At 38.5% G+C, this 23,901-nt stretch overlaps 1 protein-coding gene across 5 annotated transcripts in view; it reads left to right on the top strand.

Annotated features, from left to right (window-relative positions):
• The first annotated feature begins 5,595 nt into the window (after nt 1–5,595).
• BEND6 (BEN domain containing 6) overlaps nt 5,596–23,901 on the top strand; it is a 56,359-nt gene continuing 38,053 nt past the window's right edge. For all 5 annotated transcript variants that reach the window (XM_054557655.2, XM_002817029.6, XM_054557656.2 and 2 more), the window contains exons 1-2: nt 5,596–5,815; nt 16,226–16,403. In XM_054557655.2, the coding sequence (XP_054413630.1) occupies nt 5,696–5,815; nt 16,226–16,403 (298 nt within the window). In that variant the 5' untranslated portion in view covers nt 5,596–5,695. The remainder of the gene's footprint in view (nt 5,816–16,225; nt 16,404–23,901) is intronic.

Here is a 23,901-nt window from a genome sequence, read left to right on the forward strand (position 1 = left end):
GCAACAGAAGGAATCTACTGGCTGGCAACAAATAGACATACAGGCAATCAGGAGGTATGAGGAGCCCTGCCATGTTGTATCAGTCAGAGTTCTGGCAAGAAATAGATGGCCCACTAAAATTAGGATGATTTGAAAAGGCTTTAACTAAGGGACTATTTAAGAAAGTGTGGGCTGGGTATAGGGAAACCATGAAGGATCATGCTGTACCTCAGGGCTAGTCATGGTGGAAATGTTACCAGCCCTGGACCAAAGGGACAGGAAAGGCGTGGTTATTGCAACCTGAAAGGAGACGGGCACATGAAATCTGAACTGACCCCACAGGAAGGGAGCCTGACTCGCTGTCCTCCCTCCCTCTGATCTCATGCCTGGACACTCATTGGCTGAACTCAGCTGAAAAGAGAGTTCGGGAGCCCAAACAGGTCAAACTCCAGACTCAGAGAGTGAAATAGAGACAGCTAGGGAAAGCATCTGGAGGGCCAAAGAAGGGATCTCCTTCTCTACCCTCTAACCAGGACTATAGTCCTAATAAACACTGATGAGCAAGCCAAGACTCCAGTCTCTGTGGGAATGGTACTACAGGGCAAACTTAGGCAAGGAGGGCCCTGTAAGGGACTACTTGAAGTGAAAAAAGTAAAAATCTCATTATTGGAATTGACAACCTGTTACAAAGCTGACTTGATGATTAGTTGCTAAGTTCTGGCTTGAGCCCTTCTTCAGCCTGCTTATGGATTACCAACTAGGAGTGGTTGCCAGGTTCCACTGGGGACCTCAGCTCCCTCATCTGTAAAGTGTGGATAATACTTGCTCCTACCACAGAGGGTGTCTGTGAGGATTAAATGAGTTAGTAGAGGTTAAATGCATAGAATAGCACCTTATATATACTAAATATTCAGTTAATGTTAGCTATGTTTTTATTCTTATTAAGTGAAAGAGGCAGAATTGGAGAGATCCAAGGATGTCATATAGGTCAGTATAGGGAACTAAATTAATTTCTTTTCTAGATAATGGTTACACATATGAAAACACATGATATCACTGCTTATTCATTCAATTAGCTTTAGTAAAAGTACGTCCACAAACTCCAGAAAGATAAGAATGTTTTCCTTTCCTTTCCCTTCATGGAAAATATAAAATGATTCAGGTCTATAGCCCCCTCAAGCATAATGCTTCTTTTCTTTTCTTTTTTTCTTTTTTTTTTTTTTTGAGACAAGATCTCACTCTGTCACCCAGGCTGGAGTGCAGCAACAGGAACACAGCTCACTGCAGCCTCAAACTCCTGGGCTCTCATGATCCTCCCACCTCAGCCTCCCCAGTATCTGGGACTACAGGTGTGCCCCACCATGCCTGGCTAATTTTTTTTTATTTTTCGTAGAAATGGATTCTCACCATGTTGCTCAGGCTGGTCTTAAATTCCTGGGCTCAAGCAATCCTCCCACCTCAGCCTCCCAAAGCCACAGTGGTGTGAGCCACTGCACTTGGCCCAAACATAATGTTTCTTAGGCTCCCACATAATCTCTAATCCAGTCCAAGTTATGCCATAACAGTTTGGCAGCATTGTCGAACCATCCCGAAGCACACTGACCATTTTTTTAATCATGATATTGCCAGAACAACTTGGAAATTGAAAATATTTATGTCATTTGAAAATGAAGGAAGTGGCCAGGTGCGGTGGCTCACGCCTGTAATCCCAGCACTTTGGGAGGCTGAGGTGGGCGGATCACGAGGTCAGGAGCTCAAGACAATCCTGGCTAACACGGTGAAACCCCGTCTCTAATAAAAATACAAAAAATTAGCCAGCCGTGGTGGCAGGCGCCTGTAATCCTAACTACTCGGGAGGCTGAGGCAGGAGAATCACTTGAACCCAGGAGGCGGAGGTTGTGTGAGCAAAGATGGCGCCACTGCACTCCAGCCTGGGAGACAGTCAGACTCTGTCTCAAAAAAAAAAAAAAGAAAAGAAAATGAAAGAAGTAAAAACAGTAAGTTGAAATGCTGCCTAATGGACATTAGTAAAACCCAGTAGTTTTCCCTCTAGAAGTCAGAACACTTTGGTGAGAAAGCCATGCATTTGTTTTGCTCAGCAGAGTGCTGTCTGAGGGTTGGAGTGCTCAGAATGCACCCAATCATTTACAGCCATTTCAATCTTGATTTGTCTTCCTCTAGAACATATATAACTAAAAATAAATAATATAGGCATCTCCTTCCTCCATGCCCTATCTTGCTATGCAGCTGGACTAAAACTAGTAGTCTGTTTTATAGAAATCATTAAGCCAGCCACTGGCTATTTAGAATTATATTGGCGCTAGTTTCCTGCCACTTTTGAATTTATTTAGAGGGGAGTCTTCAGTTCATATTCTGACCTGAGTACTACAAGGGGTCTTTTATGTCTATACATTTCAAAACTGATATATGTATAAAGCAATCCAAAACTTTTGAAACCTATGAAAGAGTACTTAGATTTTATTGTAGTGCTGTACTTGCCTTTCAAAATTTTAATTGAATTCATAATAGAGAACTTATATTTAAATACAAAGGCAGATGAGACACCTGTATTATATTTTGATATTAATTTAGTTTCCTTAGGTTTGGTGACTTTTTTTTTTTTAGAATTTCAGAGGTGGCTTTTGAATTCCTGCATTAGTTGTGTCATTGATTTGTTAAAATTAAACATAAATGCATTGAGAATTTATGTTTTGATTTGCTTCCATTAATTACAAAACTCCCCTTTTTCTAGGTTTTAATTTTGAGACACTGTGTTTTTCATAATTTGGATGTTGCTTAGGACATTGTTTTTCAAACTTTGAATTATAATCCATTAATGGGTTGTGAAATCAGTTTAATGTGCTATGACCAGCACTTTTTTTAAATGAAATAAAATAGAGCAGACAGAATAGAAACTGAGACAGTGCATTGCATGTAAGGGTAAATAAGTAAGGGTAAATATGTTTCTTAAAATTTTGTTTTAGTTGTGTGTGTGTGTGTTTTCTAGATCAAAATGTATTTTTTACTGTAACAGTCAAAAAAAATTTAAAGCCCTTGGCTTATATTATTCCTCCAACCACATTTTTTCTTTTTTTGAGGCAGAGTCTCACTCTGTCACCCAGGCTGGAGTGCAGTGGCATGATCTGGGCTCTCTACAACTTCCGCCTCCCAGGTTCAAGCAATTCTCGTGCCTCAGCCTCCCCAGTAGCTGGGATTACAGGCACATGCCAGCAGCCCGTCTAATTTTTGTTTCACCATGTTGGCCAGACTTGTCACAAACTCCTGAACTCAGGTGATCTGCCAACCTTGGCCTCCCAAAGTGCTAGGATTACAGGCGTGAACCACCGCACCCCGCCCCAACCACATATTGTAAGTGTTATCATGGCTGTGTTCATGTTTCATCTCATCTCCTGCAACTATTAGAGAATTAATAAGATGCGTTCTTTTAGTAAGTAAATAAATAAATAAATTGGGGGCAGATAGCCACATAGTGAATTTTTTTACTACCTATCAGAAACTGGTAGTATTTAATATATAGCCATATTAATAATGTTCCTTCTGAATTTGCTAATTGGCAGCTAATATAAACATTGAATCACCTGTTTGTGGAATTTATAACATAATATTGACCTGAAATCTACTGGAAAGTAGACATTCTAAATAAGGTCTGATATGTCTATATCTGGTTGGTCTTGAGTGAATTGTGTGTTTGTGAAGAAACTTGAGGGTTTGCTCTTTAACCAAATCATATCTGCAGGAGAAAAGTTTAATATTAATACAACTGGGGATAATACAAAAACTGTGTTTTTTTAAACTAATTTGTTTTTCTCCAAGTTTTTTGTTGTGGTAAAACACACATAACATAAAATTTACCAACTTAATCATTTTTAACTGTTTGGTTCAGTAACATTAAGTACCTTTGTATTATTGTGCAACCATCACTACCATCCATCTCCAGGATACTTTTCATCTTACAAAACTGAACCTCTGTGCTCATTAAACAATAGTTCCTATTCCCTCACTTCCCCTAGCCCCTGGCAATCACCATTCTACTTTCCGTCTCTATGAATTTGACTATTCTGGTACCTCATGTAAATGGAATTATACAATATTGGTATTTTTGGAACTGGCATATTTCACTTAGCATAATGTTCTCAAGGTAAATCCATGTTATAGAACATCAGAATTTCCTTCCTTTTAAAGGTTGAATACTATTACATTATATGTATGTGCCCATTTTGCTTATTTATTCATCTTTCGATGGACATAGGTTGCTTCCCCCTTTTAGCTATTGTGAATAATGCTGCTATGAACATGGTATGCAAGTATCTCTTCAAGACTATGCTTTAATTCTTTTTAGTATATACCCAGGAGTAGAATTGCTGGATCATATGGTAATTTTATTTTTAATTTTTCTAGAAGGTTCCGTACTGTTTTCCATCAGTGGCAGCACCATCTTACATTACCACCAACAGTGCACAGGGTTCCAGTTCCTCTATATCCTTACCAATACTTATGATTTTGTTTTTTTTTGTTTGTAGTCATCCTAATGGCTATGAGGTAGTTTCTCCTTGTAGTTTTGATTTGCATTTCCTAATGATTAGTGACGCTAAGCACCTTTTCATGTGATATTGGCCATTTGTATATCTTCTATGGAAAAAAGTCTGTTCAAGTCCTTTACTCATTTTTGAATCATGTTTTGTTAAGTTTTAACAATTCTGTGCATTCTGGATATTAATCTCATTAAATTCATTATTTGAAAATATTTTCTCACATTCTATGGGTTGCCTTTTTAACTCTGTTAATAGTGACTTTTGATGCACAGAACTTTAATTTGCACGAAGTCCAATATTCCTATTTTTTGTTTTATTGCCTATCCCCTTTGGTATCATACCCAAGAAATCTTTGAAAAATCCAGTCACATAAAGGTTTTGCCATATGTTTTCTTTTTACTTTACTTTACTTTCTTTTTTTTTTTTTTTGAGACAGAGTCTTACTCTGTCACCCAGGCTGGAGTGCAGTGACATGATCTCAGGTAATCATATGATTATTCTTTAAAATCTTTATGAAAGTACTATTGCCCTTGAGATTTTTCCCCCATTTTTTATGGCACAATTCTTCAGTTTACACCAAGGAAAATCTTGCATTTCAAGACTTAAGAACTTTTAGGGGAAAAAAAACCTTTTAAGAAATTCTTACTGATTTCCCTGGAATATTTTAGTCTTTGGTTCTTATGAAATCTATTATTAACGTCTTTTTCCTAAAGATATATAAGGTCAGTCCTCTGAGATACTGTTTTTATAAATTTGTAATGTTTCTAGTTTCTTAGACGCCTCATAATATAACTGTTTGATAAGAAAAAAACTTATGAAAAAGTGTTACAATGTTTGATTTTGTAAATTACAACTCACTGCATATCACATCATGAAAATATGAAAATATTTGTGGTGATGATGAAATTAGAAGACTTTTGCATCAAATGAAAATGTGTACTAAATTCATCAGTGGAAGGGAGAATAGGAAACAATAAAAGTGGTTTATCTGAGTGGCTAGTACCATTATGAAACATACAGTTGTGAATATGTTATGTGTCATGTTTTTGTTTTTGTTTTTAAGGGAAAGCATTAACTTTTGAGCTACGACCAGAATAGCATCATCTTCATGGGTATTCCCTACTCCTAGGATTTCAGAAAACCTTTGATAACTAATTGAGAAAATGCAGAAGATCTTGCAGACAGATGAAATTACCAATACACAAGCTTTTAGAAAAGGAAAGAGGAAAAGGACAGAGACAATGGACTCAGAAAATGCAAATAGTGACATGGATAAAGGACAGGTTGGTTTTTTGTTACCTTGACTCAACTTTGTTATCTAGCTCAATCATAATTTCATGGTTTCTTTCAATAATTTATTAGTGCTTCTCCCTCTTCTATTATTTAATTCTTTTCATTTCTTTATTCAATGGAGAAAATATAATCTTATGTTCTTTTTCTTTTTAAAAATGTTTTGTAGAGACAGGGTCTCCCTGTGTTGCCCAGGCTGGTCTCAAATTCCTAGGCTTAAGTCCTCCCACGTCAGACTCTCAAAGTGCTGGGATTACAGGTGTAAGCCACTGCACCATCTTATGTTCTCTTTTTAATGTAGAACAGTTGAGGTAGAAACATATTCAACAATTGACCTGCTTCTATTGTTCAAACTTTCCTTAATAGTCTGAGAAATTAAAGATCAGCAAACTGTCAGAAAATATTTTTTCCTCTCCCCAAATACAGAAGAAATTGGAATGCCTCATCTTTAAGACATACTGTTTGTTTTTCTTTTTAGACCCCAGTTTGTGGCCCATTCTTATCACTGGTTTGGTCAGGGTGCCTTTCCTATTTTTATTTATTCATTTGTTCCTTTTAAATCTGAATTCCCCACTCCCATTCCCCTCCTATACTTTGGACAACCAATCAATATGTTTATTTCTGTATCTTTTTATTTGTGTGTTTTTGTAATAATATATTTGTGTATGTCTCTGTAATGTAGTGTTTTATTTCATATATTCTTAATTATTTAAATAAATATTACATTCTTATGGTTTAACATATTTTTTAAAGGTAAACGGTGAAAAGTCTCCCTAACACCCCTGTCTCCCACCTACCCTGTTCCTGCCACCAGCCTCCCAATATAAGTAATTACATTTATTGCTTTCTTGTTTATCTTTCCAGTGTTTCTTCATTCAAATAAATCAAATATGAATATACATTCTTATCCTTGTCTTTGGCACAAAACTAACCATATATATTGCTTTATACTTTTCTTTTTTACTTAATATATTTTGAAGGTATTTCCATTATTATACAGAGAGCTTTGTATTTTTTACAGCTCCATGTTATTGCACTGTGTGTATTCACCATCCTTTATTTAACTGGTTTCCTATGATAAATATCAGTTGTTTCTAATCCTTTTCTTACTATTTAATACAAACCACACAACACTGTACCACCTTATGTGTACATCATTTGATAGTACAGTGGTATTAAAATATAGACCTTAATCTGTTTCTAATTTTCAATCAACACTGTTTTTTTAAAATAAATTTTATTGTGTATATTTCGGGTATATAACATCACGTTATAGGAAACATATAGATAGTATGAAGGTTACTATAGTGAAGCAAATTAACATATCCATCACTCACAGTTACCCATTTTTAAAATTTTTGTGACAAGAGCAGATAAAATCTACACATGTTGCATGAATCCCAAACACAAAACAATTTTATTACCTATGGTCCTCGTGTGGTACGTTAGATCTCTAAACCTGTTTGTTCTGTGTATCTGCTACTTCATATCCTCTGACTTACATCTCCTCATTTTCTCTCCTCTAAGCCCCATCTGCCCTGGTAACCACTGTTTTGTTCTCTATCTCTGAATATTTGAAAGTTTTTTTTAGATTCCAGATATAAGTGAGATCATGCAATAATTTTCTTTCTGCGTCTGGTTTACTTCACCCAACATAACATCCTCCAGCCTCATCTACATTGTGGCAAATAGCAAGATCTTGTTCTTTTTTAGGGCTCAATGATATTCAATTTATAAATATATTAATTCTACAGTTTTTTAATCCATCCATTCATTGATGGACACTTTGCTTGTTTCCACACAATTAGCACTGTTTTTAATACCTATCTATATTGCTATATATACATCTGATCCATTGCTTCTAGCTGCTGCATAGCACCATGTTTTTTATTTATCCTTTCCTCAGTGATGAATACCTAGATTGCCTCCAGCATCTTGCTACCACAAACAATGACAAAGTAAATATCCTTATACATGTCCTTTTAAGAAACTTTGTGAGGCTGGATGCAGTGGCTTACACCTATAATCCCAGCACTTTGGAAGGCTGAGGCAGGAGGATCACTTGAGCCCATGAGTTTGTGACCAGCCTGGGCAACACAGGGAGACCCTCTCTCTACCAAAAAAATTTTAAAATTAATCGGGTGCAACTGCTTACACCTGTAGTCCTAGCTACTTGGGAGGTTGAGGTGGGAGAATCGCTTGAGTCTAGGAGTTTCAGGCTGCAGTGAGCTGTGTTCCCATCACTGCACTTCAGACTGGGTGACAGAGCCAGACCTTGTCTCAAAAAAAAAAAAAAGCAAAGAAAAAAAAACTGTGTGACAATTTATCTGGGAAAAATACATAGGAGAGTAATTTATACCTTATAAGTTATGTGTTTATTTCTAGTTCATTTGACTAAATATTATAAAATTACTTTTCGAGAGTGTTCACATCAGTGTACGTGCCCAGCACCAGTGTTTAAGAGGTTCCTATATTTGTACTTCCCTACAACTGTTAGCATTAATATCCAAATTTCTAGTTTTTGCCAAATTGATGGGAGAAAATGATATCTCATTGTTTTAATCTGCTGATGCAGGTTTGGAGAAACTCAAGGATTGCTTGAGAGGTAAAAACAGTCACATGCTCTTGTAGGCCGGTATTGTGGCTTCTTTAGCAAAAACTTAATAGCTTTCTAAACCACTTATTTCTTTTTTGTTCCATTGAAATTCACTATAGCCAGAGATTTTATTTGATCATAGATTGCAAGCATGAAAACTGTTCTCTTCAATTATGGCATCTGTGTTCAGCCTCTTCTCTCTCCAATTTATGACAATTATCTAAACACCATACAAAACAAAAAGCTTGAAGGAAACAACCTGCATCTGAAGCTTACCACTGGGCTGGATCCCATTATCTGGCAAGAACACTTAAAGAAAAGCTCTCGAGAAAGCCTTGAGGATACAGTCTTACCTTCTGCTATTTAGATATAAAAGTAATTGGCTTTTTCAAAACTTGAAGATTGAATATTACTGGACTCTCAGTTAATTTAAATTGCATGCTGCACTCAGAGAGCCTTCCATGTCTGCTTGCACACTGACCAGCACTGACAAGGAGTAGCTGATACATACCAGCATTGTTTTTCCAAGCTCAATAAGCTTGTGGTCTGCCTTCAAAGGTATTCCAGGTGACTGTTGTACCAAATATGCCCCAAGGTCTAACAAGAATCAATGGCTATCCAGCATGCCACGCCTGTGCGCTACCACCTGACCTCTCAGTAATTCAAATATATTTCAGGTTTTAGGTATTCGTACTTCTGGGTACTCAATTTTGGACTAGTTATGATGTATGTTGCAAAGGCTGTAAAATAGACCCAAATAACACAATAATGGCTTATACAGGATGAAGTTTATTTCCCTCTTACCTAATAGTAAGAGCAGTTTAGGGGTGCTATGGCAGCTCCACATGTTGAGTGTCCCTCTTACCTTGTTGATCTACCTTCCTCAATACACAACCTCTATCTCTGGGTCTAAGATGACTACCCTCCCCTCACTCTCCCATCATGCCTTCCCCTCTGCTAATAGAAGAAGGAGAATACCGGCAGAAGAAGGCATGCTTGTTCTTTTAAGGTTATCAACAAGTCAGTGGTCCAAAATACTCCTGCTCATATCCTATTGGAGGGAACTTAGTCATATAGTCACACTGAGCTGCGTGGGAGTCAGGGAAATGAAGCCTTTAGCTGACAACTATGAGCCCAGCTAAAACCTTTATTGTATTATACAAGAATGGTAGAACAGACACCTGGAGATAGCTAGCAGTCTCTGCCTGTCCATTTTTCTATTAGGTTTTTGTTTTCTGTTCGTTTTCTTGATTTATTCTGATGGATTTCCTGTTCTGTCAATTCTTATTGATTTGCACAAATACCTTATCTATTGTAGAAATTAGTCTCTTATGGTTTGATATATTACAAATATATTCTCCCAATCTAATATGTGTCTGTTAACTTCATTTCCTTCCACTGATGCTTACAAATGGATTGCTTTTGCCTGATGTCCTTTCCCTCTTGTAGCAACTTGCTAAAACTTGCTAACAAGAACTAGACCACAGATACTAATTACTACTAATAGAATTATGGTATCAATAGGCTATCTTCAGTTTTTAAAAATTTCTTATTTCTATTTAATCAATACATAATTTGTTCTTTAAGATTTATACATTTAACGTGGGTATAGCTATTTGCCTACTTATGATATTAGTAATTTTCAACACTATAAGATGTATTACATATGTATATATATATATACAAACACATATATAACAATGAAATATACAAACATATACACATATTTGTACATTTATAAAATAAAGGTGAGGGCCAGGTATAGTGACTCGCACCTATAATCCCAGCTACTTGGGAGGCTAAGGCAGGAGGACTGCTTGAGCCCAGGAGTTCGAGGCTGCAGTGAGCTAAAATTGTGTCACTGCCCTCCAGCCCGGGCAAAAGAGCAAGACCTGTTTCCAGAAAATAATAATAATAAATAAATAAATAAACAAAATAAAATAAAGGTTGAATGTAAATGCTACAAATCATATAAAAATGTAGTTGTGTTTTCTATCACCAATCTCATCTGGCTTTCAAGTCTATGCTGGATTGATAAGACAATAAAAAGCTTAAACTTGTTTATTCATTTTCTAGTGTAAAACAGTCTTTTTGAGTTATTATTATTTAAGTCACTTCAGGATTTAAGCCTCAATGAATTCTAAATTCTTCCCCTCCTCCACCTTCTTTTCTTGGGAAGTGAACCAAGTTTTTCAAAGTCTTGCACTCAGCCTCTGGGGAAAGATATCTGATCTTTTACTGAGGTTTTAACTTCCCTGCCTTGTTTCAGGGTGTCCCTTGGTGTTACTGTTGAGCCAATCCTTACAGGTCCATTGGGGATTCTATTGGTAGCTGCTGCTGAAGTTTGCCATCCTGGCACACACTGCCATCTTCTATAATGTTCTGGCACCTTGTGGCCTCTCTGTCTAGATATTAAGCTGTTTGTGTTTCTTTTCTTTTCTTTTTTTTTGAGACGGAGTCTTGCTCTGTCACCCAGGCTGGAGTGCAGTGGCACGATCTCTGCTCACTTCAACCTCCACCTCCTGTGTTTTCAAACAATTCTCGTGCCTCGGCCTCCCAAGTAGCTGGGATTACAAGCATGAGCCACCACGCCTGGCTAATTTTTTTGTATTTTTAGTAGAGACGCGGTTTCACCATATTGGCCAGGCTGGTCTTGAACTCCTGACCTCAACTGATCTTCCCACCTCCGCCTCCCAAAGTACTGGGATTACAGTCGTGAGCCACTGTGCCCAGCCAGCTGTTTATATTTCATTAGTTCCTCCAGAACTTACCTATTCCCTAACTAGGATACAAGCACATTTGGATTCTCCAGCTGTTTTGCATGAGCTCTGGGAAATCTGGATGTTGTCTCTGGCCCATTTATCTGGACACCAATTTGGCCATTTCCAATCTATGGTCCAGAGAGACACCATGTTGCCCTGATGCTGAACATGAGGACTCTTTAGGGAAGAACGCACTAAGCAAGGAGCCAGCCTGCTGTTCTGGAATTGCTCCCATTTATCTGTATGTATCTATCATACACCTCTACCGGAGATTCATCCCCTTTCCCCCTAAAGGGCAGGGGCAAGAAGAGCAAAGACATTTAAATCAGATTTCATGCTAATCAAGTTCTTATTGCCCAGGCTCCTCCTCCATGCACCAGAATGTCTTTTCTTTTCCTGGGCAGTAGAGGCTTTCTTTATGTTATACCTTTGCTTCTTCTACTCTCAGGTTAATTCTTTAAAATTTTATACAACAAACTTCTAGGTTTGTATCCTTATAAATTCCACTCTGTACTCCAATTTTCCAGATTTGGAGATATATATATATATGCCAGTTTGGTAGTTTCAGAAAATCCTTTTGTCTCAACACAGCTTGAATGTTACAACTTATAAGCATATGTTTTCAAATAATTGTCTTGCTATTGACCTTTAAAACTATTTTTTAAACTAAAAGGTAAATGTGAATGCTTTTTTCCTTTTTTCTTTCTTTTTTTTTTTTTGAGACAGAGTCTTGCTCCGTTGCCCAGACTGGAGTGCAGTGGCATGATCTCGGCTCATTGCAACCTCCGCCTCCTGGGTTCAAGGGATTCTTCTGCCTCAGCCTCCCAGGTAGCTGGGACTACAGGTGCATGCCATCAGGCCCGGCTAATTTTTTGTGTTTTTAGTTGAGACAGGGTTTCACCGTGTTATCCAGGATGATCTCGATTTCCTGACCTCGTGATCCACCAGCCACGGCCTCCCAAAGTGCTGAGATTACAGGCGTGAGCCACCATGCCCAGCCGTGAATGCTTTTTTTCAACTGAATCTGCTCTCCACCTTCTCTGATGCAATAAGCCCCAAAATTGACCTCATAGCATAGTCTCATTCAGAAGGTTGTGAATGGGAAATACAAAGAGAAATGGAGAAAGGAGAAGAATTACAAAGAAGGAAACCATGTTGTATACTAACATGATAAAAATGATTATTGAATGTTTACTATGTGCAATGCAATATGATAGATGTTCTCTATATATTGCCTCATGTCAACTTTTATTTTTTACTTAAAAAATACAATGATCTCCAATAAAGCTGCTGCCCATCCCAAGACCTAAAACATTACTAAAACTTGTAACTTCCTATAGACTCCTCACCTACCCCATTCCCTGCCTGCCTCATTCTAGAGGTAATCATATTCAATTTTGTTTAATTTACTTGTGTTTTAATAGTTTTATAGGCTGGGCATGGTGGCTTATGCCTGTAATCCCAGCACTTTGGGAGTCCAAGGTGGGCAGATGACTTGAGGTCAGGAGTTTGAAACCAGCCTGGGCAATATGGCAGAACCTTGTCTCTACTAAATGTACAAAAAAATTAGCTGGGCATGCTGGCGCGTGCCTGAAATCCCAGCTACTCAGGAGGCTGAGGCAGGAGAATCACTTGAACCTGGGAGGTGGAGGTTGCAGTGAGGCGAGATCGCGCCACTGCACTCCATCCTGGGAGACAGAGTGAGATTCCATCTCAAAAAGTAAATAAATAAATAAATAATAACAATAATAGTTTTATAAAAATATATACACAACTATAATGTCGCTATACATTTCTATATAAATATATTATATATTACGGATTATATATCATATGTGATATATAATCTATATTTATCTAGATAATGTATCATTAGTTTTATCTGTTCTTAAACTTTACATAAAGTATACCATATTGTTTACTTCTGGAACTTGCATTTCTCACTCAACATTTTACTGAAATTAATTCATTTTGGCTGTAATTTATTCACTATCAATGCTGTATAATATCCCAACTTGTAATTAACACAACTCATTTACCCATTGTCCTATCAATGGGAATTTGGGCTGTTTTCAGGTTTTCGCCATTATGAACAACAGTGTTATGGAAAGTCTTAGACTACAAATACTGAAAGTTTCTCTTATATATAGACCTAGAAATCAATTGCAAGATCAGAGGTTAGGTGAATGGTAAACTTTACAAGATAATGTCAAATGTTTTCCAGAGTAGTTCTGCCAATTTACATTCCCACCAGAAATATGAGGAAATTCCATTGATCCACATCTACTCCATGCTTTTGTCAAGCTCATTCATATTTTTGCCCCAAATGATATCTTGTTATCATCTTGATCTTCTTTTCCCTGGTTGTTAATGAGGTTGAGCATCCTTTTGTATATTTATAAGCCCTATGGGTTTTCTGTTCTGTAAAATGTTTGTTCATGTCTTCTGCCTATTTTCTATTGAATTGCTGGCTTCTTTTTCCTTACTGATTTGTCACTTAACAGTATTGCAAATATCCACCAGTTGTGATGTGTCTTTTCACTTTCTTTAATGTGCCTTAATGAAGAAAATTTCTTAATTTTAATTTAGCTGAATTTATTAATCTTTTTTATTATGATCAATGATTTTATGCCTAAGAAATTCTTTCCTGCCCCAAGTTCAAAATACCTGCACTTACATTTTCTTGCAAAATTTAAACTTTTGTTTTTGATGTTTAAATTCTTAATCCATCTGAAGTTGTGTGTGTGCATGTGTGTATGTGTGTGTAATAAGAGATCCATTTCCTTTAATTTTTTTTTCCAAATGGTTAACCAGTTTTTTCAAGCTTTATTTGTTGAACAGATCCCATTTCTGCAGTAAGCTGCCATGCCATCTCTACCATGTCAAAGTTCTTCATCTGCATGCATCTATTTTGGGCCACTCTCTTCTTTTTTTTTTTTTTTTTTGGACAGGGTCTCGCTCTGTCTTCCTGGCTGTGATGTGATCATGGCTCACCACAGCTTCAACCTACCAAGCTCAAGCAATCCTCCCACCTCAGCCTCCCGAGTAACCAGGACTACAGGTGTGCACCACCACGACTGGATAATTTTTGTATTTTTTGTAGAAACAGGGTTTTGCCACATTCCCCAGGCTGGTCTTGAACTTCTGCACTGAAGAGATCTGCCTGCCTCAGCCTCCCAAAGTGCTGGGATTACAGGCATGAGCCACCATACCCAGCCTCAGGCCACTCTCTTCTATTTCTTGGTCATGTTTTCTATCCCTGAACCAGCACCCTACAGTTTTCTAGATTTTTAATAAGCCTTTGTATTTGTGAGGAAACACCCTGCTTCTTATACTTCTTTAGCATTGCTTTGGATATTCTTGGCCTTTTGTTCTCCCATATAAATTTTAAAACCAATTTATTAGGTTACCGAAATGTCTTCTGAGATTTTTATTGAATTCATATTAATTCCATGGCTCAATTTTGGGATAATCAATTTTTTAAAAAATTTAAGGATCCTACAGCGGTCAGACAATCTTGAGATCGCTTCCAAGCTCCAGCGTTTACTGGATGCATGACCTTTAACAAATAACAGTATCTTTGAATCTATTCTCTTCATTTGTAAAGTGGGCATTTCATATGAAGGTACAGGTAAAGTACCTACAACACCACTAAATACCTAGTGGACACTCAACAAATAATTTTTATCATTTTCACCAATAATGTTGCAATCTAATGAAAACAATATTACTTGTAAATAATGAACCATGATTATGGTTACACAATAAATTGATAATTGAAAAAATTGCAAACATTTAAAACTAAATTAATTAAGCCTTCTTATCTCTGAACATGATGTCTCTCTACATTAATTTAGATTATCTTCGGTAGCTTTCAGTCAAGTTTGTTTTTTACTTCTTTCATAAAGCTCTTGCAAATCTTTTGTTGTGTGTCAATGACATCTGTTCTCAGGATTTAAACATAAATACAGAATATTTAGGCTCTAGGGATTGAAAACTGTCCAGTAAATACAAATTTACTTTCTGGAGTTTTTTTTTTTTTTAATTTTTACTTTGTTTTTGAGACAGGGTATCCCTCTGTCACCCAGGGTGGAGTGCAGTGGTGCCATGTCGGCTTACTGCAGCCTCGACCTCCCTTTAATCAGGTGATCATCCAGAATAGCTGGACAACAGACATGTGCCACCACGCCCGGCTAATTTTTATATATTTTGTAGAGACAGGGTTTCACCACATTGCCCAGGCTGTCTTGACCCCCCGGGCTCAAGTGATCCACCCTCCTTGGTCTCCCAAAGTGCTGGGATTACAGGTGTGAGCCACCGCACCCAGCCACTTTCTGGAGATTTTTAAGAAACATTTTAGGGAAGTGTAATATATATACAGAAGAGTACACATATAAAAAATGTATAGCTTGATTATCACACAATGAACACACCCATATAAAAAATAAAACCTCACCAGCACCCCAAAGATTCCCTCATGTCCCCTGTCAGCTACTACCCCACACTCCCCTCCACATGTACTTCTTGTCCTTCTAATAAATAGTAACCTTTTGAACACTATGTTATGAATTGTTTGTAGCTGGCACATAGAAGCACTAACTCTGGTATACCCTGCCATCTTGTTAAGCTTTTCTATTTATTAAATCATTTGTCTCTGTGTATTCACAGGCAAAAGAAATAAGGTTCATATGGTGAGGCATTCTGCTCAAATCCGGGCTGTATATCAGAGAAGACCAGATTTGAATGGGGTCTTGTTGATTTTATTCTGTTTTGCTAATTTTCTACTTTGTATTTTTCACTGAAGTTAGGCGGAAATTCACAATCCTGGTTTCTGTTTCTCAAGAGGCGTATGTGCATGAAACTTTGTCCTGCCCTTATTTTGAGTTCCTCTGCCCACTGGAGGACAAAGCTGGGGCTAGATCAGCAGCAGGAAGTGCCTGTGAGAACAAGAAATTTGTAGTCCCAACAACGTGCAATGGTTAACCAGAGATAAACCATTAAAGATGCTATGAGGCTTCTTTTATTGTGCCTGCCTTCTGTTTTAGAGAGACCCATATTCGGGAAATGCCTTTCTGCCTGGTGAAAGCTCCAGTGAGGATGAAGAGCCTTTAGCAGAATTGTCAAAGGAAGAATTGTGCGCCAAAATAAAAAGCCTGAAAGAAAAACTAACAAACACCCGGAAAGAAAACAGCCGACTTCGACAGTCTTTGGTCATGCTTCAAGGTAAACTTTGAGAAAATTGACATTTTAGATAAAAGGGAAAGTATATGATCAGTGGAAAGTATTGCAAATTAGCTGTCAAGAATGAAGAAGAAAATCCACACCTCTGGGAGCTCAAAAAATCACAGTTTTAGAAAAAATCACTGATTATATAATTTAAATATAGAAGCACTCTATTGAAGGATCTAGTTTATGGCTTGAAAAATTTTAGATTCTCCTACAAAATACTAAATATTATATTCATTTAATAGTTTTTAAGAGATTATTTATTGAGCATTTAATATACACCACTCACAGTGCTAAGCCCTAGAGACAAAAGATTATTAAGACAGAGCAAATATGTTAAGGTGCTGATGATGTACTTAGGTCACTCCTGTCTGCTAGGGAAATCTCTAGAAAATGGAGCTTATTGTGATTCTTCATGAAATCACTGGAATTAGAGTCCATATAGTACATTTTCATTTTTTTCTGTTGGGAAGAGTGTCTTGGGAAAATAATAAAAATAATAGCATTCCACTGGAAACACGTAAAGAAGAAAGATCATCACAAAATACTCCAGGGGCTGGAAAAAAAAATGAAAAAAGGAGAAAGACAGCATAAGCAAATTAAAAACTACTTGGCTTAATGCCTTTTTGTAGGATCCTATGTGATGTTCATGTGTTTATTTTTTCAAAAATTATGCTTTCCATTTGTAGTTAAGCAGTATACATTTTTTATACAGCTGAATATTTTATAATTAGGATACTATGTTGGCAGCACTTAGTTGTAAAACAGTAAATACACAGAACATTTTGAAAATAAGTCCTTCCAGTTGCTGTGTACAGAATGAGTACAAGTGGGACAAGAAAGTGAGGCAGAACCACCAGAAAGGCCATACAATTGTCCAGTCTCACATGGTAGCAACCTACCCTAGAACAATGGCTTATGAAAATAAAGAAAGAGGTTCACAGTGCATTTGGAGACAGAATAGTAATAAGAGACAGATAGAACACGGTGATGAATGAGGTTGAGAGTAATGATTCACATCCTTTCCTAAGAATATTTGTTAAATTAAAGGCTTCATACTTTTAAGTAGAAATAGCCACATGTAAGTAGAAAGATGTTATTCAATTGACAAGGCATTACCTCTTTATTTCTTCACTTCATTTTTTTATTTGTTTGCTTTATAGAGACAGGGTCTTGCTCTGTTGCCCAGGATGGAGTGCAGTGGTGAGATCATAGCTTACTGCAACCTCAAACTCCTAAGCCTAAGCAACCCTCCTGCCTTAGCCTCCTGAGTAGCTAGGACTTTTGGCATGCACTACCACACCCGACTAATTTTTTAAATTTTTCATAGAGATGGGGGTCGCACTGTGTTACCCAGGCTGGTTTCAAACTCCTGGCCTCAAGCCATCCTCCTGCTTTGGCCTCCCAAAGTGCTGGGATTACAAGTGTGAGCCACCGTAGCTGGCCTTATTTCTTCATTTTAAATATTATGTTTTTAAAACTGATGTTTTCTTTTGACTAGTTTTTTGTGATTTCCAAAGAATACGTAATTCCCGTTTTTATATAATCTCTTCCAGAATTTAGCATAGGATGAAAAGCTAGTTTATAAAATTAGCATGAATTGCTAATTAAAAGCATTAATCTTGTCCGGGTGCGGTGGCTCATGCCTGTAATTCCAGCACTTTGGGAGGCCGAGGCGGGTGGATCAAGAGGTCAGGAGATCAAGACCATTCTGGCTAACAACTATGAAACCCCGTCTCTACTAAAAATAGAAAAAATTAGCCAGGCGTGGTGGCGGGCGCCTGTAGTCCCAGCTACTGGAAGGCTGAGGCAGGAGAATGGCATGAACCTGGGAGGCGGAGCTTGCAGTGAGCCGAGATCGCACCACTGCACTCCAGCCTGGGCGACAGAGCGAGACTCCATCTCAAAAAAAAAAAAAAGAAAAAAAAAAAGTGTTAATCTTGGAGCTATAGACCTTGGTGTGAAGCCCGACTTTGCTGTAAAACTTTGGCCATATTATTTCACTGTGCCCTTATCCCCCACTAAGGTTTCCTCATCCAAAAAGCAGAGGAAGGCAATATATGATTTCCTTGTTGCTATGAGAATTGAATGAGCTAATTAGTAGAAATGCTTTACCTAGTACCTGGCACAAAAGAAGAACTCAGTAATGGTAGTTATTATTGTTATTATACATTTTTATTGACACCTGACACATAATCCATCCCCAAAAAAACTGTAGGCTAAATTTCATTATAAATATAGAAGAGAAAATTTTAAATAAAGAGTGCCAATCAGCTTCAATAGCATATAAAAATAATCACTTACTATGACCACTTTCTTCTCTCTCCCACGCTCCAAATTGCCATTTCATTTTCTTCTCTTTCTGCCAATTCCCAGTCTTCCTGATTCTCAGTTGATGGCTTTACTTCTTACTTCTCTGAAAGGTGGGAGGATATGAAGCCACTGCCATCTCCCTGCACCTGTGCTTCTGTGCCCCCTTTACTTCCTATTATTCATGAATAACCTATCCTTGTGAGTCTCAATCTCCTTCAGTGCACCAGATCCCATCCCCATTTTCGTAATCAGTATATTGCTCCAGAGATTCTGCCCTGTCTCCTGCAAGATCAAATTTTCCTTCTCTAATGAATCATTCCCATTAGTATCAAACATACTATTATTTCTCCCATTAAAAAGAAAAAACAAAAACCTCACTTTCAGACCATTTGCTTCTCTACCTTCTATTTTTCTCCTTCCTCTTATGGAAAAACTCCTCAAAAGTCTTGACTATACACACTCTATTCAGTTTCCTGCCTGTTATTCTTTCTGGATCCCACTCCAATTAGATCCTTTAATTTCATTGTAATTTCTCTTCTCATGATCATCAGTCATCTCCACGTATTAGCTAGCTACGGCTGCAGTGACAAAGTACCACAAACTAGGTGGCTTAAACCACAGAAATTTATTCTGTCACCTGTCTGGAGTTTGGAATTACAAAATCAAGGTGTCAGCAGGGCCATACTCCCCCTGCAGGTGCTAGGAATAATCTGTTCAGGTTTCTCTCCTAGCTTCTGATTGTTCCTTGGATAAGTCAGCATAACCCCAATCTTCACAGGATGTTCTCCTTGTGTGCTTCTCTCTCTGTGTCTAAACCTCTCCCTTTTTATAAGAACACCAGTCGCATTATATTAGGGCCCACCCTAATGACCTCACTTCAACTCGATTACATCTGTAAAAACCCTATGTCCAAATAAGGTCACATTCTGAGGTAATAGGGGTTAGTCGTCTGACACATCTTTTTGGGGGACACAGTTCAATCATGATATTCTGCATTGCTAACTGCAATAGTCATTTATCAATTGTCATCTTAAGTGCCCTGTTACCAGCATTTTGACACATTTGGACAACTCTCCATCCTTGAAAAAGGTCCTTTGCTGCTTTCCAGGATACCAAAATCACCAGCCTTCCTCCTATATTGGTGGTCTTTCCATCTTTTTCCATTTAGCTGATTCATTATCTCGTCCTCTAAATATTTTATGATTCCCCTGGCTCAGTACTGGGACTTTTTTCTTTTCTATCTGCATTCATTCTCTAGGTGACCATCTCCAACAATATGGTGTAAATATCCATCAATGAGGCTGGGCACAGTGACTCACACCTGTAATCCAGCTCTTTGGGAGGCCAAAGCGGGTGGATCACTTGAGACTGGGAGTTTGAGACCAACCTGGGCAATGTGACAAAACTCCATCTCTACTCAAAATACAAAAATTAGCCAGGCATGGTGTTGCACGGCTATGGTCCCAGCTACCCGGGAGGCTGAGGCACGAGAATTGCTTGAACCCGGGAGGTTGAGGTGGCAGTGAGCTGAGATTACACCACTGCACTCCAGCCTGAGCGACATAGCGAGACTCTGTCAAAAACAAACAAAAAAAGCAAAACAAACAAACAAAAAACACAAAAATCAATGAGCTATGATTGTCAGAGTTCTATTTCCTGCCTGGGCCTCTCTAACTCATTGTCTAACTGCATGCTTAACATGACTGACAGGCTAACATGTTTCAAACCACATTCCTCACCTCCTTCAACCTGTTTCTTTCTTCTTCATCTTAGCTAATGTTAACTTCATTGTTCAAGTCCCTTAAACCAGAAACTATGATGTTATCTTCATGTTATCTTCTATTTCTGTGTTTATTTTACACCCCACACTCAGTCCATTAGCAAATCCCACTAGCTTTGCCTTCAAAATATTTCTGAAACTCAATCCCTTTTACCACTCCTATTGCTGCTACTCTGGTCCTAGCCACCATTACCTCTCACCTATATAATTAAGGTGGCATTGTAACTTGCATCCCTACTTCTGTTCTTGTTCCTGTGAGGTCTATTCTCACGGCAGTGAGAATGATTCTGTTAAATGTTAATCATTTCCTGTCCTCCTGTGCTTAAAACTCTCCAGTGGATTCGTACCTCACTCAGTATAAAAACTAAAATCTTTTTATGATCTTTGGCTCCTTACGTGATCTGGCCACCTCCCCTTCACTTACTTCTCTTGCCTTCTTTTCTACTCTTCATCCTCTCCTTCTCTGTGATCCAGACACACTGGACCACTTACTTTCTCTCCGAAGACATCAGGCATGATCTTGTCTTTAGTGTCTTTGTGCTTTCCATCACCTCTGCCTAGAATGTTCTTCCTCCAGTTATCCATATGCCTTGAACCCCCATTTCTTTCAGATCTTCACTGCTAATTCATCTTTCCCGTGATCTTCCTCCCATCTAAAATTTCAACCTTTCATCTCCCAGTTTTTATTCTCCTCCCGTTTTGTTTTCTTTTTGGCACTTGCAACTCTGTGTAATCTATTATGTATTTAATATTGTCCATCTCCCCATCTCCCCACCACATACACACACACTAGAATTTAACCCTAGAAACGAAGTAGTAAAGTTGGCAATTGACTAGACTTCTGGCAACAGAAGTCAGGAACTGCCTACTGCCACTGCAGTGTTCATTTCTGCATTTATTCATTTTATTTATTTATTTTTTGAGACAGAGTCTCACTCTGTTGCCCAGACTGCAGTGCAGTGGCATGATCTCGGCTCACTGCAAGCTCCGCCTCCCAGGTTCACGCCGTTCTCCTGCCTCAGCCTCCTGAGTAGCTGGGACTACAGGTGCCTGCCACCACGCCTGGCTAATTTTTTGTGTTTTTAGTAGAGATGAGGTTTCACGTATTAGCCAGGGTGGTCTTGATCTCCTGACCTCGTGATCCACCCACCTCAGCCTCCAAAAGTGCTGGGATTACAGGCATGAGCCACCGCGCCTGGCCCATTTATTCATTTAGTAAATATTTATAAAGTCCCTACTATGTGAAAGGGACTATTCTAAGTACCGAGAAAACTCAATGAACAAAACAGTCAAAGATTCCTGCTTTCACGGAGCGTGTGTGTGGGGGTAGGGGGGCAGCAAGAGGCATCTGGATGGTTAAAAAACATACAAAAGATAATTCAGTAAATTATATAATGTGTTGAATGGTGAAAGGTGCTATGGAAAAAATAGAGGCTGCAAAAAAAAGATTACGTTTTGAGGGAGAGGGAGTGGTTTACAACGTTAACGGCATGTTCATAGCAGGCCTTCTTGTAAAGCTGCAGTTGGGAACTAGGAAGATAACAGAAAGTTGAAATCTCTTGTATAATACTGTTAAGAAAGGGGTCTAAGGGAAGACTATATGCTGATTATTTACTTTGCAATAATGTGCCTAACTCTTTAAGAATCAGGGCTGTTTCTGTGTTTGTAAAGCCTGCTAACTAAGAAAAATGGCAGAATGAATATGCTATTCTAGACATTCAGGATGGCAAACGTGTGTGGGTGCTATGTGTGTGTGTGTTAAGCATTTAATACATATCTTGTGCACTACAACTGACCAGCACAATAGGATGTGAAAGAAAATAAGAGATATATCTGTTGTATAGAAAGGTATTAAATTGTCAGTATTTATCATGTGTACACCTAGGAAAAACAAAGCATCAGCCAAAAACTTGACTCTTGTAAGTAATGAGATTTTAGTAAAGAATGAAAAATCAATGCTTTTAGATTCCAAAAAAATCAACTGAAAATGGATTAAGACCAGAAACTATGAAACTTCTAGAAGAAAACATTGGGAAATGCTTCATGACATTGGTCTGGGAAAGGATTTTTTTTAATAAGACCCCAAAAGCATAGGCAACAAAAGCAAAAAAAAAAGAAAAAAGAAAAAAAAAGACAAATAGAATCACATCAAACCAAAAAGCTTCTACACAACAAAGGAAACAATCAACAGAGTGAAGAGACAACCTCTGAAATGGAGAAAATATTTGCAAACTCTGCATCTGACATGGGGTTAATATCCAGAAAATATAGGGAACTCAAACAACCCAATAACAAAAAATCAAATAATTCTGTTTAAAAATGGGCGAGAAAATTGCTGGGTTCATCAGCCCACTCTGCTCAAGCCATGGTGCAGCAGTTTCCTCTCTGCTTCACTCACAGGACCCAGGCGGTGTCCAGGCATTAGGAGCACCCCCTCACCTGGTTCAGCAGCCTGAGTTGCTCGCCACCCTTCTTGGGCATAAATCTTGGTGCAGTGGGACTCTCTCCACTCCATGCCCAGGCAGATCTCCAGGTATTCAGAGCACTTGCTCATGTGGATCAGGAGCTTGATTCACCCCACCCTTTCTGTACAGAGATTCATGGAGATTCTGTACAGTGATGGCATGGAGGCCATCTCTGCTTCATGCCCAGGCAGATCTCCAGGCATTTGGAGCACTTGCTCAGCTGGTTCAGCAGCCTGAGCTGCCCCACCCTTCTTGTGCAGAGAACCAGGTGCGGGGGGATCCTCACTGCTCCACATTCAAGCAGATCTCCAAGCATCTATTGCACTCACTCTCCTGGATTAGTTTAGGCCATGTTCCTCATGCCTGTGCAAAGAGCTTGGGACCAAGGAGATTTCCCAGCTCCACATCTAGGCACACCTCTGGGCGCTTGGTGGCCACCCACTGGATTCCCCCTCAGTGCTGATGCTTGTGCCTGCTATCAGGGGACCTGTAGGTGGACCTGTCCATCCAGCCGTGCCCATTTTGGTCCCTCCTTCCCCTGCGGCTAAGCAGAGAGCACAGACCACTGTGTACTCCACCAATCAGCCCATTGACTGAGACCACAGAGAACTTCTCTCAGTAAAACAACGATCAAGTCTATACCCAGCCACTTTGGTTGCAGCCAGCTCTTACCTATAAGTGCCAGGTACTAGCCTGTAAGTCAAACTGCATGGCCCAGTATAAAACCTGCCAACAGAAGTGCATAGACCTATAGAAATGAAGCCAAAAGACCCTACCCAGTATTCACTATAGCCACACTCCCTAGGGAGGGAGAAAAGGGAAAGAAAAAAAAAAAGAAAAAAATCATACCCACATGAAAAAGAAAAAGAAATCCAGAGAACACCTGTTACATCCTATACAAAATGAACATCACCAAGACATATAGTCACCAGACCCT

Source organism: Pongo abelii, chromosome 5 (assembly GCF_028885655.2).
Source record: "Pongo abelii isolate AG06213 chromosome 5, NHGRI_mPonAbe1-v2.0_pri, whole genome shotgun sequence".
In the NCBI taxonomy this organism is placed as follows: domain Eukaryota; kingdom Metazoa; phylum Chordata; class Mammalia; order Primates; family Hominidae; genus Pongo; species Pongo abelii.